The sequence below is a fragment of the Zosterops lateralis genome (genome assembly GCF_965231275.1).
Source record: "Zosterops lateralis genome assembly, chromosome: 5".
Lineage (NCBI taxonomy): Eukaryota > Metazoa > Chordata > Aves > Passeriformes > Zosteropidae > Zosterops > Zosterops lateralis.
In genome coordinates, this window is record NC_139766.1 from 26,345,616 (window position 1) to 26,365,450 (window position 19,835).

At 35.0% G+C, this 19,835-nt stretch overlaps 1 protein-coding gene across 8 annotated transcripts in view; it reads right to left on the reverse strand.

Moving 5' to 3' along the window:
• Positions 1–19,835, reverse strand: part of FRYL (FRY like transcription coactivator) — a 148,064-nt gene that overhangs the window by 64,195 nt on the left and 64,034 nt on the right. For 6 of the 8 annotated variants that reach the window (XM_083862234.1, XM_083862230.1, XM_083862229.1 and 3 more), the window contains 14 exons: positions 19,369–19,448; positions 18,760–18,840; positions 18,137–18,305; positions 17,149–17,241; positions 13,230–13,328; positions 11,706–11,807; positions 8,904–8,948; positions 5,560–5,663; positions 4,821–4,929; positions 3,717–3,803; positions 2,891–3,062; positions 2,084–2,216; positions 1,722–1,829; positions 262–499 (listed from right to left, as the gene is read on the reverse strand). In XM_083862234.1, the coding sequence (XP_083718360.1) occupies positions 262–499; positions 1,722–1,829; positions 2,084–2,216; positions 2,891–3,062; positions 3,717–3,803; positions 4,821–4,929; positions 5,560–5,663; positions 8,904–8,948; positions 11,706–11,807; positions 13,230–13,328; positions 17,149–17,241; positions 18,137–18,305; positions 18,760–18,840; positions 19,369–19,448 (1,620 nt within the window). The remainder of the gene's footprint in view (positions 1–261; positions 500–1,721; positions 1,830–2,083; positions 2,217–2,890; positions 3,063–3,716; positions 3,804–4,820; positions 4,930–5,559; positions 5,664–8,903; positions 8,949–11,705; positions 11,808–13,229; positions 13,329–17,148; positions 17,242–18,136; positions 18,306–18,759; positions 18,841–19,368; positions 19,449–19,835) is intronic. The other 2 variants (XM_083862231.1, XM_083862235.1) reach the window with 1 other exon arrangement.

The following is a 19,835-nucleotide window of genomic DNA, read 5'->3' on the forward strand; positions in this document are numbered from 1 at the left end:
AATAACTCCAACGTATTTCCAGTTGGACATGATGACCTACAACGTAAGCAAAATGTGGTCATGAATTAGTGTTTAGGTAATACTTAATAATTTGAGACTAATCATGTTTTGATAAAAAATGTTGATTTAAAATACGAGATCAAGCACTGTAAGAAATTTAGCTGAATTTTTATTACTGAACAAAGCCAGTAAAATCCACTACTAAGTTCGTATGTAGATTCCAAGTTTGTTTTAACTTCAAAGGACCTTATATAGATATACCTGAGAATCTTGGGTTTTATTGTGCATTTGGGCTGCTTGTTTCCACTGATTGATGAGCTGCACTAACATTTTTACTGCATTGTCAAGAAGCGTTGGGTGGATGTCAGTCACTTCACGCACAATAAAATATACAAATCCTGAAAGAACATCTTCCCGCCAATCTGGAAAATCAAGCATTAATGCTTGGAGTGTATTGAAAGCCAAGGCACGAAGTTCTTCATCCATGTGAATTGTCAGCCTGTTTATAAAAAAATATTGGTATCATCAGCCTAGATAGACATACTCTTAACCAGCCCTCATCATTTAAAATTTGGTCTTTAGTCTTCCTTCCTTACTGTACAATGCAGAACAGTTGCAGAGAGATTAATTTTCTGCACTGAATAAACCTGCAACTGGCTAGTAACAGAAGGCACTTCTACAGCAAAATAATGCAAGGTTTCCCAAAACTTAATACAAATAAACTGTGTTCAAGAGAGATGAGCAAGTGTTTAATAAATGTACATCTTTGCATGCATCTGAGCAACCACCTCAGAGCTCAACCACCACAACCCTGTGACATATAGGCTATTTTCTTCAAAATTGAAATTGAAAATAACACATTAATTTTGCAGTTAAAGAAGATTTACTTTGGATATGAAAAAAAATTCACCACAAAATCCTCTGCACATATACTTAAAAATCTGTCTAAGCCTGCTATGGTAGAAGACACCTATCCCAGTATTACATTATTACTTAATACTTTCATGTCTTTTATATTATTTTAAACACTGAAGAAAGAGTGCTGGAAAAAATCTTATTCTCTTATGTTATTACTAACTTTTTATACATGTAACTCAACATATTATATGAAAATGAATTTACAATTTCAAAGCTAAAAGCTGTCCTGTATTTCTGTGCCAGACTATTCTCACATTAAAAATTAAAAAAAAAAATCTTCTCAACTGTTTCTCAGTACTGATAAGGTACATTCAATTTAAACTGAGATAAGAGATGGAAGGATATGGGTAGTGTTGGATAACAGAAAAATGGAAAAACAAAGCAGCATTAGTAGAGAAAAATAATAAAGTTTGCCAGAATTTGAGACAGGCATCTGGGAGAATGTCAAACAAGAATGACTTTATGAAAATTTACACTATTCACAACAGAAAGAAAAAGAAAGGAAAAAAAAGTATAGCAGTAACCAAAAGACAAAACAAGCTCAAAAAAACAAAGCAACAGAAATAAATTCCCACTTCTTAAAATACTCCCTCTAAAAATAAGTGCAAGGTCTGCAGGATAAATTTACCTCCTGCTACTATGGCCAGTAAAACCTGACCAACTGCAGAAGGTTGGCAGGAGCAGCCAGGACAGAGTCTGCATGCAGTGACTCACACTGGACAGTGAGTGAGTGCACTGACAATCGTGCACACTCAGCATTTAAAAATGGACATCTACTAAGAGCACAATTCCATTTCTCTTACCTTGCAAGCAATTCAATGAGGTCAGTCCTACTCATGCCATCTGGAATCAGTCTTGGGATAGCAGCAATGCAAGTTCTGAACAAATCTATCTTAGGTTTCCTCTCACCCCTACAAATACAGGATATACCCAATAAAGAAACAGAAAAATCTACTTCAGTATACTAGAAATGTATTTTCAATTTCATGCTACAACTAAGGAGGTAACAAACATTTTTATCAATAATTAATGAAATTAACATTCACTTAATAGTACAGTAAAAAACCCACAACTGTAACACATTAATGATTGCATCTGCAACATTAGAGCACAAAAACAATGTGACGCTACTGTGACAGCAAAAATGCTGCAATTCAGTACATACGTAATCATGTCTTCTGGTTCTTTATTGGACATCTGCACACTAGTCATGCACATGGGCCTTCCAACTTCTTTGTCCAAATGCCTAAGAATGCTATCCAGTGCTTTTCTGACTTGAGGATAGTATATAGACATTCCTGAAAAGTCAAAGAGTTCCATCACCTTTGTTTCATATTTTTATTAAAATATCTGCCATTTATTCAGCTTAGGACAAATTTCTTTTTGCACAGATGACATGAAATACATACTTTAGGTGTCAAAAACCCCACACTTATATATGAAATATATATCTATAAATATGAGATATTATACAAAAGTAGACGTTTCCTCCAGAAAAAACAAAAGTAATGTAGTAAGCATTAGTTGCTTCTTTGTTTTCTCAATTCCAAGCTTTTTAGTTCTAGTTTAAATTTAACATGTTGAAACAGTCCTTTGAAGATGACTACCTCGTTCACAGAGGATCAACAGGGCACAGGGATCAAGATTGTCTTACTCCGCTCAGCTGTGAGACATTTGGGACATTTTATAGTGACATCAAGGGGAAAAAATTGCCATGCTATTTACCACACTAACTGCACTCAGGCTTCTTTGTGCTTATTTTGCAATGCAAAACATTTCAAGAAAAGACATATATTTAGTCTGAGGCATCAGAGGGTCAATACTGTCTAGCAGCCCTCTAACAAATCAAAGCAATTCTTACTAACAATTAAAATAAATACATAAATAAAGTTACATGAATGTACTGTTTGAGAATAATTGGGAATATATACATACATATTGAAATGCCAACTTACAGAAGAATACAACATACCTATAACTTTTGCTTCCTCATCTGTCAGTGTTTTATTAAGAAAAATTTTCTTCACACGTAGAGTATTTCCTGAAGGAAGAACAACTCCTGTTGTTGGCATTGGTGGTTCACCATCTTTTTGCTGCAAGCTATCTGCTATAACAAGGAAGACTCTGAGGCCAATATTCATCCTCTTCAAGAACAAAAAAGGGACAAAGAAAGGAAAGAGAAAACAGAAGAAATTACAATATTGAAGTAACACAGAGACAAAATACAAATTGCATTTTTCCTCTCTTTTAAACAGACAGCAATACAGTTCCAGTAGGACAGACCTTATTTAAATGTTACATATTAGGGTAATGAAAGTAACAAGAATAAAGTTTTAGCTTTCTGTGCTGCTCCACACTCTGATTCAAGTGAAATGACTTGGCCCAGACCAAGATACAGAATATTTTGTAGTACTGAGCATTCAAGGACATGATACGAATCTCTAGAGCAACACACTGAAGACAGACATTGCTTAAACATGCCATCTGTTAGACTGGGTCTTGAAGAGCTAGGTATGACTTTCCTAAAAAAATGCTTTACCATTACACTGTAACAAACAAACATACTTCCAGAAATTATTGTTGAAATGAGTCTTAACTGTAGAACTGCTGTTGGTTTGTTCACTTAAAATCAAACAGCAACTGTGCACAACAACAATTACTTCTGTAGTGTTAGCAGAGCACTCCTTCAGACACTCATTAATCTGCTTTTAACCTGGCTCAAACATAGTTAACCACTTCCCTCCCAAAAATCCCCCAATGCCCTGTTCTCATGCATGCAAGCAAGGAGCTCTTATTACCTCTGGATTAATAGTGAAGGTTTTAGGTGATTTTCCAACACTAAGAAGATCAAATATTATTTCTTTCATTGCAAAATCCAAACGTTCCTATAAAGGAAAATAGATTAGTATGATCATCTCTTTTCTGTTAATATGCATAATTTCTTGGCTTTGCACTGTTACTGGGTATCATGTATTAAAAGATTTAAAAAAACGTTTAGAAAATATTTATTTTTTCCTCCTTATTCTTATGACTTGGTTTTTTTTTTTTATTCTAATACAGTTCAGAACAGCTCATCTCCTGATATGGTTGAACCATTTCTCCTAAAAAATTCCCAGGCAATTCATGATTCAATTCAATCCTCAGATCAAACACATTTCTACAAGTAAGATGAGCTGTTATGGATAACAATAAATTGGGATAAAGAGAAGCTATAAGGAATAAAAAATATTACGATACAAATACAAAAATACATAAACAGTGATGAGTTGTGTATCCTGCCTCATCTCTGTATGACCAAAAGCAAATAGTTTTGGAAGCTGAAGCACAGACAAGCTATTTGTAAGACAGGAAAAGATGTCTCTAACTGATAAGGTTAAAGAAAAATGAGAGTTCATCTTGGGAGATTGTATCTTGCATTTTGATATTAGGACAAGAGAAGCACTTAAAATAATATAAATCATATTGCAATGCTGACTGTATGCTAGCACATTCATTGCATATTATTTCTGTCTATAGAAATCAGTCTCCAGGCTAAATATAAGTAAATATTACAGTTCTAATGCTTTGTCCCTTATAAAATATTGTAATGGAAACAGTAATTATATTTGTTTACTATATAAATATACATACACACACAGAGCCCCCAACAGTGCAATACAAATGTAAATACTAATCATCATAATGTTCATACCCTGCAGTTTTTGAAGTTTTTATAAAAAATAGTTTTACCACTACTAGAAAGAGAATGAGTTCTTTAATTTGTTACACATATTTGGAGAAATTCTACTCAAGATACGAGACCACTAATTCAGTGCAAACATTTCAAAAACAAACCTTAAATTTACATTTCTTCCAAATAATGTTCATCCTCCTATTATAGCTCTGTATAGATGTATTCTTACCTGAGCAATGAACTGAATAATCTTCACAAATATATTCAGAGGTGTGTCTCGTGGGACCACACTACGTGATCCTTTTGGGAAAAGTGCTGATACAATGCTCATGAGACGGCTACAAGAATTTAGAAACAGAAAGAAATTAAAAGGTCTTTTAAAAATAGCTCCTTATAACAACAAAGGTGTTACAGTTCAAATCTGGAAGTCTGTGTGTGGGGGGGGCTACTATGAAATAATACAGAAGCCTATGACAGGTAGGACCATGTACAGGAAGCACAGTCCCAGCTGTCACAGGTAATAGGATCATGAGTCCCTCTATAAACTGAAAAATATCCTGTTTTAAACCAGTTGATAATAGTCAGGAGGAGGGGCAAAATCTGAATGACTATTTCAAATTCTCATTATACATAATTATAAAGAAAACTTTTTCATTTCCATTCCATACTTAGTGATGGACACTTCATAGCCAATTTTTCTGTCACCATTAGTGCCTTTTAATTTTAAGAAAATTCCTGCTTATCTCTCTGCCTTCTTCTATCCCTGCAAAGACAATTCTAGACTCTGTTCCTTCTTTCCCTCAAAGTACTCAGGGCCTTTCGGTTTTCTCTATTAAGACAAAATTTTGGTCCTCTGTTTACTTGACTAAACCATCCCTGAGCTAGCTTCAAGATCTCTTCTGATATCACTAGGTGGGAATAAAATCTCCATCATCAGTAGTTTCAAATATTTTCCATAATGAACTTACCTTTGAGTTACAGTGTTGCTTTCACATTTAATTCTAATAACATAAACCCACAACAACCTATACAAAGATTCCAGTGCAACTCGGGACATTTTGGGATCTTTATTCTGTAAAATAAATTTAGAAATACAGTTATTGTTGCCTGTGAGACACTGACAAATTTCTATTATAATGTTTATTTACTTTTGAAAATAATTTTTTAACAATGAAAGCAGATGGGTTTAATACTGACTAAAAGTTTTTGTTATTTTTTCATAAAAACAAGCCCATATTGCATATTTCCAATACTCCCTAAAATTTTAACTAGTAATTCCAGCTCATTTTACATATCTCTAACTCTGAGGGCAGAACAGTAACTAAAAAGCAGATATTCCTCTTGAGATGAACACATCAAGAGTATATTGCTTTCAAGAACTTTTCTCAGAAAGCCATTGGTAACAAATATCTACTTCATAGCAAACTAATTTATAGTTTGTCTAAAACTTTGGAGTAGCTGCTTTGGATCAGGCACAAGGTCTCATTCCATCACTCCGTCTGTGACAGCACACAGTAGGAGATGCAGAAGAAAATGCAAAAAGGCAGGCACACAAGGATGCATCTCTGAGTGTGGCTTTACACAACACAGACACTTCCTGCAGGCTGTATTAGTGCTTGCCCACTTTCAATGAATTTTTATTGCAACAACTATGCTACCATTTCTTGAATTAATATAAAATCTATCAGCAGGACTGACTGCAAAATGATTTTTGTCTTAAAGCTGCCACTACTATGAGCTTAGCTTTGCCTGTCCAAGCTCTTAAACTGTGTAAACCAGTAAGTAACTAACATTCTTTGTGCCAGCTCCAGAAACCTCCTTTCCAAATAGGAATTCTTGGAGTACTTACAATCTAGAAGTGTCCAGCAAGATTCCTGGACTTGGCCATAAGTATAACCTTCTGAGTATCATAAATGATTCCCAGTTGTCAACTTTTTAGATGTTATCTCAATTGAAACTACCAAACCCAAACAAAACCAACAAAAAAAGCAAAAACAAAGAATCCCGAAACCACAACTTCCCCATCTCCAGTGAAGTTTCTGTTTCAAAATATATCTATATGATGACTTCAACATAATTAATTTCCTATTTTGTGCCACAAACCAGTCAGTCAGAATAGCAGATGGTTTGTCCTTCCAGGACAAATGGAGTGCAAATTCACAAAGGGTCCAAGTGGAACTAAAACCGTATTGTTAAAAAAGAGATGGTCTCATTCATGGCTCTCTCTCCCACAACCTCAATGCTCCCTATACATAAATTCTAGCAGTAAGAAAGTCCAACTTGCACCTGTAAGCTGATCAAAATGCTTCATGTCCATGTCTGTGTAAAAGACTACACAAAGGAGAGTAATTTTGGAGGCTTTAACACAGGTGGGTCCAGACTACTGGTTTCGGCAGCATCTTATTTTAAGAAAGGCTATCAAAGAATCACAGAGGCAGAAGTGGTATTTCAAAGTAGTACAGACAAGTAACACACAAGACTGACTACCAGAATATTAGAGGGAATACCTTAACCCAGTTTACATCAGTGATAATGCTGTTCTACCCTCCCTCTACACATCAATGTGTGCTGCCATCACCTCACAATTAGCACCAGTTAACTAGGCAGTGGGTAAATTTAGGAAAGTGATCTGGACAAAATCTATCCAGGAGAAATTACACCTGTCCCTGGTTATTCACACTGAGAAATGTCTCACTGTTCAGTTAATTTACCTGCAGTGCCACTGTGAGGAAGAAGCAAATGTAACTGTGCCAGAGGGTGAGACTGTGATAGCTTCGATTCTAATCAGCTTGAACAGCAAAAACCCCACAATATTATTACTCATTGTATTTAATTTAATTTACAAGCCAACAATTACTGATTGTCAAAGCAGGCTGGGGAAGCCACTGGTTACAAGTCTGTATGAAATCAAATCTGTTATAAATATCTGTATGAAATGCATCTGGAACTGAGTAATGCTTCAATTTTCTAATTTCTGATATTCTATAGAGAAGCTTAATTTACAGGTCCAGAAGTAAAAAAAAAAAAAAAAAAAAAAAAAAAAAAAAAAAAAAGGACTGTTGGCTTTTAATTATCTAATAAAAAAATGGTAGAGGTAGCAGATATTTTAACACTATGTAAACAATGTTCCATCTGTTAAGTGTATCATCCAATAGATCTACTTCTGAGTAGTTATGACAAAGTTTGCTTGTTATAAAGAAAAAAGAAGGAGCATATAAAGAGGCATTCACCTTTTATAAAGAGTTACAAAATAAATCCTGTGGTACTTTTATTATTTGAAGCATTGAAAATTTTCATTATCACTTCCTATAATGAAGAACTAAGTAAATAAAACTGGTTTTGGGGTCCGATTTAAAGCATACTCCATGTACACCTGGTGTTAAGACATCAGCATTTATTTTCTCTTAGACATTAGAGCAGCTAGAGTAAGGAATAGATGGCTATGTAATTCAACAATCTTGCTGAATTTTAGTCTTTTTTTTAGATGATGTCTGTCAGATTTTAAACTACTCTATATGAGGTTTTTATAACATAGCTTTATTTAAAATCCTAAAACTTTTAACATAAATTATGGTATTGGCAGACTATGAAAAAAGTTGTCAGGAACAGTATCTGTTATAAAACCAAAAACATAAGAGCAAATTATGGTGGTTTTACATGACACATTAAAATGAGTCAATGAAACAAATTTCAATGATGGCAAGAAACAAAATAGCATTTTTTCCACATTAGTCAAATGTAGTCACTTACTGAAGAAAGTACTTTTTAATACTGATGTTAAACTTTTCTTCTGTTCTGAACTAAAACAATTTCTACTTTTTAAAACCTGCAAAACCAACAGTGTAAAAGTCTTTCAAGTTAGTGCACTGCAAGTTGTTACAGTAAATCAGTTTCACATTTTTTGTATTGTGAAAATGTTTTCAGTTTGCTCACATGCAAGACACTTTTTGAAATGAAGTAACAGAAAACCCATACATCTGAATAGGTAGTTATTTCCAGTGGAAACATGCACTGCTGTTCAGGGAAACCAGCTGTGATATTAATAATCAATCTCACAAAGCCACGTTTTCACCCCCAAGGAAAAATTGTTATTAGACAATTTTCTGATCTTTCTCCTTTACTCCCTGGCAAGAGAAAAATATCTTTGAAACATTAGCTATTCTTAGTCCTGTTGCTTCTTAACAGTACTAACAGCAATTTTACAAAGAAAGCAAAGCACAAAATACAACAAATAACATAGAAAAACTGAAACAAAAGTATTTACATGAGACAAAGCAACATTTCACTGAGTTACAACAACATATTAACTCACCTGCAGTGTTTCTATTTGTTTTCTGATACTGTTGTTAGATGGCATCTAAATAAAGCAATGTGAGACAGCAAAACATAACAAACATGAGAATGGAAGGCACATGCATGTTAGATGAAAAAAAGCTCAAAACCAACAGATAGCTGTCTAGCAAGGACTCTATTCAGTAGAAATAAAGGGTTTGCTATAGTGGCAGAAAACATTCCTTCAACTTTCAAGGTTTTGGGGCAACAGACACTATAGATAAACTGTGAGAAAAAACCCCCTCTTTTTCCAGCCAATAGTGGTGCAGAATGACAGACACTGTTCTCTCCCATTTCTGCAGCTTTTTAAAAAGTTCCTTCCTCTCTCCAGAAGAGGTAGCAAAGATACCACAACTCAGATTCATCCAAGAATTTATGAACTTTCTGACAAACTTGCTAGAATTAGTCTGTATAAATACTAGTCAAAACAAGTAAGCAAAGTGTTTAACAATACTGAGCAGTGTTACTGATTGCTGAACAAATTCAGAATTTTGCCTACACTACAGTGTGTAAAAAAACTGCTGGGCTCAGTGCTGAAACAGCATCCCAACAGCTTTGTGGGACAAAGCCAGCTATACATATACCAGAAGAAAAACAACCCTTTCGTACACTCCTGGTCTACACTGACTCTTAGAATTCACTGATGTGCTATTTGCATTGGTCCAGACCACTAGGTTTCTTCCATTCAGCAAGGCTATGATGTTCTCCCCACACACTAAGCCTGCTTTGAGGATAACTAAAGGCACAGAGAATTTACAAAGACCATAAATACTGCCAGGTTGAGGATTCAGACTGAGGATTCAGTCTCAGGAGCATTAGCAAATTTAATGTAGCGCCAGAACACAAGGCAGGGCATGAACAAACTGCAACAGGGACTGTAAGGCCACTGCAAAGGTGTGAGCTTTCACACCATGGCAAACTGGAAATGGCTCATTCCAGTCACCAAACTGCAACATGGTGTTCGTGGCTGAGAGCTTGCACTGGGCAGTCACCAGGGAATAAAGAGAGCACCATGAACCATGACCCACATTACCTCTTGGTGACTTCCTAGCATGCCTGTGCTCTTCACAGAATATCCTGTGACAGACTCTAAGTGTTACCATTATTTCAACTTCTAAGTTGTTAATTTCAACAAATACAGTAGGGGTAGATGAATCCTATTAGTGCTCTAAGTATCTCCTAGTAACTCTCCAAATTACTTTATTAATAACAAAGACACTAGAGGCAATGAATTTGGAATTTCTTATTTTACATATTTAAGTAACTCCAAATAAAATAATTTTAGTCATTAGAAAATCAGGAAATAAAAAGGGGGGGATAATCTGAAAGACTAAACTGCTGTGAAATTCAGATCTATAAATTAATGAGATTACTTATTACAGAGTGCATGCATTTAATTAGCTTCAGAAACAAAGGAACACATTAATTCATAAGACACACGAGGATAGTGGGGGTGTATTTTTGAAGATTAAGCTCAACAAACTTTCTGAACAAGGTAGGCACCCAAAAAACTTTACAGTATTTGGTATGCCAAATTAAACCAAGCCATAAAATATCCTAAAGAACTCATTGATGGTATAGCATCATAACACTGCAAATTCTGAACTGCAGAAATTCATATGTGGAATTTCTGCTGAATAGAGCCTTACAGTAAATGTGTTAAGCTGTTAGTGGTTAACAAATCTAAGTAAAATATAAAATGCATGCTCAGCAACTACCAGTTAAACTCACTGGCATTTATAATTTTAATACATCCATTACCAGCAATGGACATTATGCCAGAAAAAGGCAACTCCAAGAGTGTAAGGAGTTTTTTAAAAGCTTTAAAAACAAAAGCACAAGCAGTCTCCATAAGCAAAATAAACCACAAAACAAAAATCAAGGCAAATATTGCAAAAGAACTGCAATAATGTTAGATGAAAAATATACAGAACCCAACAAGCAACAGAAAGGTGTGAAAGATGTTGCAAGAACAAAATGACCCTTCAAAACAATTCAAGCAGCTAAACCATTTTCCTTTGGACATCATGTTGGTTTACGTATTTTACAATAAGCTTCATAACTGTCACTCACAGCTAACCAGAATCAGTATTGTGAAGGAGGATCAAAGAATTTATTAACATTTTCAGAATCAACACATTAAGCAAAATCATGAATTATGATAATCATAATCAAGGAAAGAATATGTACAATAACTACAAGAAAGTGACTGATTTGTAAGTATCTTGATGTCTTTATCAACCAATTGATGATTACAATGATATCAACAGAAGGCACAAGTTAAAGGGACACTGTAATTGTTTTTTTAGAATATGTATCACAGGCTGTAGATATAACATCTATTCTGGTCTCACAGTTCATTTTTTATTCCTTCAATAAGTGAACAAGAGATAGAAGGTTTGCACTTCCTATACATTCTTCTTAGAAGAACAGCCAAGTCACTTATTTTCTCACATATAATTTGCACATAAAGAATTAAAGTTTGTATTTTCTCTGGCATGAATAGCCCTTATTAGCAGACACTTCTGCAGATTTTACTCAATAAAAATTATAATCCCCAAGGGGACATCACTTATTTCCAATATGACATAGCATCACAAAAACTTATTACTAAGTTTAATACAGAGACTCGAAATATTTATTTTCATTTTAGAAAAATATTTCAGTGTCCTTTTAAACAGCCAAATATTATTCATTGTTTATTTGGCACAACAATGCTGAGAAGATATTGTAATAAATGCTAGTGATTTGCACCAGTTCCTTAATTAAAAAGGATTCTTACCTTTAGATGTGACAAACAGTTCTGCAGGAAAACGTGCCAGTTATTTAAAAAAAACTGTTTCTGACTGACACACAACAGGCAGGTGATCAATGGATACAAAGCCTATGAGTAGGGGGGAAAAAGAATTGATCAAATTGCTCTTTGCAGACTTCTTAAGTGTTGTACATTGAGAATTGTTGTACACTGAGAATTGTTGTACACTGAGACACAGTTGGTTGTTGCCCCTCACTCTCACAGTTTTGGCACTGCATGGCACCTCTCCCCTGCACTGGGACCCTCGTGCCAGGCACAATGCCCTGAGTAAGCTCCTGGGTGCTGGAAGAACTCAAGGTATCAGACTGGGGCAGTGGGACCAAGGTGAAGCTCATTCCCCAGCAAGGCCTGATCTCAAACAAGGGCTGAATCCAGTCTGACTCTTCACACGATGTTCATGCTTTCCCTGCAACCACAAGACTCAATTCATGTAGTTCTACATGCTGGGCAGGTGAACTGCCTCCAAGAATATTCAGGAAAATCATCAACTCAGTGAAAATTGAGACAGACTTTAAGTTGTCAGAAATGCTACTACTACTCAAGATCTACTTTTAGTGAGGAATGAACCACAATATAGTTTGATTGAAATCTGTGAATATGCAGAGTATGATTTAGCTTTGCATTAGTAAGATAAGACTCGATTAAGTACCACATACTTTAACACATGATGGTGATTTAGTACCAAATCTGACTGCAGCTTTTCTTGTTACAAAGCAAAACTAAAGGATGACTAGGTAACCAGCACTCTTGATGCAACACTTCTAACTTCATAAATAAAATCATTTTGAATACTAATATCAACCACTTTATGTTATTTTTACCTAAGGAGTTTAACCAATACAATGATACATGCTTTATATGTGCAGAATATTAGAAAGTAAAGTTTGTCCATAACATGAAAGTGAGAATAAATAATTTAAAATTCACTTGCATTTACTGAATATGCCAACTGAAATGCAAAAATTAGTTCTACATTTTCAGCAAAGTGAAGTGAATCAACTTGAAACATGGCTGCCATAGTCATCAAAAATAACCACATACTGCAAAAATAAGAGATAAAAAATATTGGAAAAAGAAAAACAAGGTGTATGAAGAGAGAAGAGAACCAGGCAGAGCAGGGCTATTAAGAAGCTGCTATTTTTAAAAGTCTTGTCTGACATTTGCATCTTTTAATTAACCCTAATTTAAATATATTCAGATGCTCTGAATACAAGTTTTTAGCAAAAAGACATTAGGTTAAATAACTGCTAAAACCCACTAAAATAATCAAAAAGAAGCATTAATTTCAAGACAATCTCACATGTGAGATAAGAGCACATATCTTCACAAAGAAACAAAGCAAAATTAAACAAATGCACTGTGGGAATTTAATTATACTGAGATGTTAAGATTTAAATTAATATGGCTTGATAAGCTTTTCCTCATAAAATGTACTAGCTTAAGAGCCTAAGATGAGCAAAATTGAGAAGTTGAAATATTTCTTTAAAATACCAGCGAGTGCTTCTTTCTTGAACTCAATTCAAAGGTAGTCTGATAAAGCATCTCCACAAAATTTTTCAAACATGGCACATTCACTTCATTTTTGACAGCCTGTTAAAAAAAAAGACTCAAATTAGTGGGCTTAAAAATTTACACAGAATACAATTTAAATATACATTAAGATGTTTATGAATTCAAAATAAATCAGAAGTCAAATTTCACATTAGGGAGTGTATTTATCTGAAATATAAACATAAGCATAAGAAATCATGCCATACACTACAATTATATGGTTAAAATTAACAATTAAAGCAAACATACAAAAAGCTCCACCCCAACAAAACAGCCCACTAAAATAAACTGGTTTAAGAATGTGGTCTCTATTCTATACCTAAAAAAAATCTATATGATACCAACTAACAAATAAAAACTACATTGAAGTTCTTCATATGTGTATTTACATTTATGTAAAAAATTAGTTATCTGCAACTTTCACCGTTCCCCTCTTAACTGCTCCTGTTGTCTTTTTTTGTTTTAATACTGAAAACTGGAAAGTTAAAAAATAATCCACAGGATTACCGGTCAACCAATCATGTAAGTTGTCTTTGCTCAGCTTTCAGAATGAATGAAACACACATGGAGCCCTACACCCTTCTGATCCACTCTGTTCTTGCACACAGAACAGGTTTCCTTCCACAACTTAGGCAGCTACCACCTTCTTTACTGAAACCTCTCCAAGGCTCTTAGGCTTCTCTCTGGATCCTCAGGATGATCTACTTAAACACTATTTTCAACCTACTGTTTTTAAGCTCTTTCTGCTTTATTTGGGTAGGGTGCTGGAGATTGAAATGGATTTTTTTGAAGAGGTCCTCTGTACATATAATTTCCTTACAATGTAAGATAATTTTGTTATTTTTATTATTTATAGTTATTAATACTATATAAACATCATATCTACTAACACTATATAAAGAAAAATCATGTCCACCTTGCTAAGAACACTCTAAAACCTTCATGATGTAGAAACATAAAAATAGCATGTATTTCTGTAATGTGTACAGATCCAAGAATAAAGAACTGAGAAAGTAGTTAGGATTTAAATCACTTCCTATGTACCAATTTATTTATCTTTTGCTATTCTTAGGCTATAGGTTGATTAGTACTCTGCTGGCTCCACATGAGAAATCAGTCAATTGTTGTCATCACCGTATTGTTGCTTTGGTATATAACCTCAGGCTTTCAGAGCAGCCCTAACCTCCCTACTATAAAATATGCTGTGATTCATCATACCTGCAAGGTCCAAATCAGGTCAGGTATCTTCAAATGCCTGAATGACTAAGCAAGGGAATGACAGTAAAGAAGTCTCAATGCTGAAACCCAACAGCTTCCTCACTTGAGCAATTTTCTGTATCCAAGATACAGAAAAATCTACATTCAATTCCTTCAGCCGCATCAAAAATATTCAAACTTGCATCTCACATATTCCAAGAGAATGACTAACCTGCTCAACTGCACCTCAGCCTGGGAGTGAGCTCCGTTTCTATTTCAGAAGCTCCATTTGTATGAAATGATTAGAGACTCAATGAGTCAGAAGGAAAGATCAAGCCTCCCTCCCCAGCTGTCTGAGGCGCTGATTCAGGCTGTGCTTGTAGAAGAGATCACACACCAACCACCACAAGGGCTCTGCACAGCTGGTGTTTGTGCCCCCGCCCTTGACAGCTGGTAGTCCCAGCTCCCAAATGCTGCCTCTTCCTCATTATTTCAAGGGCAGTTTTCACCATGTTTATGATTCTGCAAACTAATGTTTGCATTTACCTAAATGCTAAGTGGTTTCACTCGGCACTCCCACTCCAACTGCCAAGCAACTACAGAATTCAAAAAGACAAAATGTGTTCATTCTTTAATAGGAAAGAAATTCTTCTATTCTTCTCTACAAGAGTGTAAGCATGCCTGGCTAAGATCAAAATTTCTTCCCATAAACAGTTACTACTAGAAGCGCCTCTTTCTAGTTACGTCTTATGAAAAAAGATTTTCTCCTTTGTAATTTAAAAATAATAATAAAAAACCAACAAACCTCCTTTGCAATTTAAAAATAATAATAAAAAAAACAACAAACCCCCTAAGAATACCAAACCTAACCAACTAACCAAAAATAGCCAAACCAAGAAAATAAACCAAAACCAAACAAAACTCACAAAAACACAAACAAAAAAACAACAACAACAAACCATCCAAACCAAAAAAATACCACCAAAAAACCTCCTCAAAAAAACAAGACTAAGACCACAGAAGGGAAAGAGGCATTTGCCCAGGGCAAGGTAAACCATTTAAAAGAGGATGAAGAGTTCAGGGAGAGTTATCTTTTTATTTCTATGATCTTGTTCAGATGGGACATTCACCCAGCGTGCTACTCTCTGTAGATCCTATTCTACAAAACAAGATCTACATTTCCCAATTTTCCCTATGTAATGTCCCTACAATTTATGTAGCAACAACCTGCCGTTTTTTGGGACTGCATGTGAAACTCAGTGTGGCCTGGGATATGCTAATACAACTAATTTTTTAGACAACAGTCCCAGCAAGTATTAATTAAAGTATCAATGATGAAATTAACTGAGCTTGGGGTAATGAGGTAATGATAATGAGGTTTTTTCCTTGCTCATGGCTGCTGTGTCAAATTTCTACTTTTAGATTTAAAACACACATAGGCGATGACTGACTGTTCTTCCACTTGAAGGATTAAATCTAAAGGACATTCACCTCTACAGATGATTTTTATGCAATTAGCCAAAACCTACATTTTTCCTTCCTGCACAGGAGTTAACACTCTCCTTATCAGACTGTAAAAATGTTACATATCTCAGCTCATTATAGAAAGAACTTTAAAGGTTTCAGCTAATAAAGAAAACTCAACTCAAAAAGGAAACAAATATTAAACCAAGGAAATTTCAAATTTTTAGAGCACGTATAAAAATACACAATGCTTAGGGGTAAGAAAGGGGTCTAGAAAACAGACAATTTTTAAAAGTTCTCAAAAAACTTTGGAAACTAGCTAACACACAAGCCAACCTATTTCCCTTTAAGACTGGGAAGGTGCTTGTAACCTATGTAACAGTCACAGAATGGTTTGTGTTGGAGGTGACCTTAAAGATAATCTAGATCTAACTCCCCTCTCTTCTGTAGGCAGGGACACCTTTCACTAGATCAGGTTGCTCAAAGCTCCATCCAACCTGGTCTTGAACACTTCCAGGGATGGAGCATCCACACCTTCTCTGGGCCACCTGTGACAGTGTCTCACCACCCTCACAGTAAAGAATTTGTTCCTAATATCTAATCTAAAACTATTGTCTTTCAATTTGAAACCATTACCCCTTGTCTTGTCATTACATGCCCTGGTAAAAAGTCCCTATCCAGCTCTTTTTTTGGCGCTCTTTAGATACTGGATGGTGCTCTAAGGTCTTCCGGGTCTCCTAATCTTCAGGCTGAACACCTCCAATCCTCCCAGTCTGTCTTCACAGGAGAGGTGCTCTGTCCCTCTTGGTGGCTCTCCTCTGAACTCACTCCCATCAGGTCCATGTCCTTCTTGCAACCCATGCAACCTAGCCTTGAACATTTCCAGGGATGAGGTGTCCACAACTTCTCTGGGGAACCTGTTCCAGTGCCTCACCACCCTCCTAGTAAACAATTTCTTCCTAAAATCTGATCTAATCCCACCCCCTCCCTTCAGTTTAAAGCCCTTCCCCCTTGTTCTATCACTACATGCCCTTGTAAAAAGACCCTCTTCAGCCTCCTTGTAAGCCCTTCTTAGGCACCATATGTCTTTCTGAATCTATAAAAAAGCAATACTTTGAGGATTAATTGAAAAATTTTAATAATGACAGCCCAATTGAAAGTAGGAGGAAGGGTGTGGTGGGGGGATTCAAATACTTACAGCAGCCACAGGTATGAGAATTTCCACAAACAAACCAGCAAGGGCATGTTTTATATCTTTATCTTTTACTTCCAGGAAGTACTGAGCACACTCCTTAGTAAGAAAACATTAGAAAAATATTTAGAAAAAAGAATACAAACATAACTATCCCATAAAACCCACCAACAGTCTGACATTAGTTCCCCGTTTTAATTTAAAATATTAAGGTGTTTGAGTTAGTCTTATATTCCTTAACAGTATCAACTTCACAAAACATAAGAAACTTTAAAACCTGTTTGTCCAGCAATACACCTCAATGAATTGAAAAGACAACATTTGTAATACCAGATAGCTATTTATTTTTCACTCAGAATATAAAGAGTAGTCAGAATACAAAAGAATATAAATATTCACATTTTCTTCTCAGATTGTTTTGAAGCTTAAAAAAAATTTAATGCTTACCTCTATTAAAATTATTGGAAAATTGTATTTTATTTTTATATACTAATTTTCATTTTCAAAGGACTTTGATGCAAAGCAAACTAAAGATAATTAAATATTCCACACAAAATAAATAATTCACAGTGAAGTATTTTTAAAGAAAAGTATTTCTTGACATCCCATCTGTTAAAAAATAATGTATCAAGTAATTATTTTTAATACACTGCTTTCATTAAGACATAAAATTATTTGATGGCTCCCCATTTTAATTCTGTCTTAAATTCATATATTACAGGTTTGCCACACTATTAAGACAATTGTGAAAGGTTGCTCCTGATGCCAGGTAGTCACAAACTGCAGAGAAACAAATAAATCACACCTCTGAAAAACTAAGATTTTTAGGATAAACTAGGAAAAACAGAAAAGGATGAAAGATTACACACAAGCAGAGGGAGTGACTGATTACAGCATCATCACAGTTTCATGACTTAAACATTTCAAATTTACTCATTTCATCAACTCATTCAATCAAACATATTCATTTCAGTTTACTGTAGCATTTGCTTACCTGCATGAACTGAAATGATGCTTCAAAATCCTCCACGGGATACATCTTTACTCGAAAAAACTTCATTCCCATAATCAAACTGATGATGCTCTGTACTACATGAGGACTCTGTTCTTTTTGTCGCAGTTCCTTTAATTCAGTGACAAACTTCTTCCTAACAGCTTGAAACCTGAACAAGGGATAGAGATGGCAATTATTTGCATTCTTAGTTACTTTTGTATGAGGCCTATAATTTTGAACCAATTCCTTTAGTCTGTAACAATAACAGCAGCTACTGTATGAGAAATGCAAGCAACATAACCCCTGGTATTTCAAATCTAGGCATCTCAGAGTGCCTACGAGGATCAGTACATTAGAATATACCTGTTAACTAAACAATGGCACAGGGTCTCCTTTCCCTGCTCCTACAAGCTGACTGCAAAGCCATTGTACTAAAGATTATTTCTTTATTTACTCAATATTATTGAGATGGAACATAAGACAGACACAATACACTACACCTGACTACATTTGACACTTACAGGATTAGTTACTGGGGACATGAATAGATTCTGCTGTATCAAATAGTCTTTAAGTCTACATTGGTTTGTCCCTAAACATAAAGAGTCAGAGACTGAACTTACTTTGATTGAGCAAGAACCCCTGTCACTTCTGCATATAAGTCTGCAATAATATGCACATTCCCAGTGTTGGTTCCTGAATACCTAAAGATTAAAAAAAAACAATAAAGGGGAAAAAGCCTCATTAAATACAACTTTGTTCTTCTAAACCCCAAGCAAGCTCTCAATTACAAATAAAAAGTCTGTCCCCTAGTAGGCAAATTATTACCATAAAAACAATTAAATTCAAACATAAAATGCATGGATGACATTTAAAGTAATGTAGTTTCATTTCTTATTTCAAAAGGAAGATATTCTGGGTAGAAATTTTACTGTATTTATCCAAACTCGGACTTTTCTTACTGTGCCTGAGGATGCAAGGCACAATAAGAAATATATATATATTCTTATACTATATATTATCATTCTGTATATTCTAAGCAAAATAACCTCAGTGTTACATTGAACACAGCTGTGTTCTTTCAGGATATGTTCTCAATTTAAAGGCATTGACTAGTGCTCATTCACGCTGGTATTATCACCCACATGCTACATGAGGCAAAGGAGAGCAATCACAACAAGCAAGCACTAGCTGGTAATAAAAATATTTGAAAGTACACAAGTGAAACTTACCCTTCCTTATGTTTAAAGTGCTTAAAAGCCAAGTTTAGAACTTCATGTACTAAAGGATCTGGCACTGGATGAACAGGTATCTGAAATGCACATATCACTTACATGTATGTAGCACCTATACATACATGTATGTATGAAGCAAATGAACAGTACTGTGAGATGCCTTGGAGAAATCTCTCTCACCAGTGTCCAAGGACACATCTTTTGCTGGCATATATCAAGCTAATTCTGCAATATATAACGTTTACACAATCTGCACTGGCATTCTTAGCTAAACAAGGATAATTCTAAGCAAAGTTAGATATCTTCTCTAATTTTTAATTTCAACCTGTATTTCAAAAACATTTCAGCTGACAAAGGGTACTGAACATAAATGTTCATAAATACTGAACATAAATGAAATGTTATTTTTTATAGTTCTGTGTTTTGCAGTACACCAGTAGCTTTCCAACACACGTGAGCTGAGA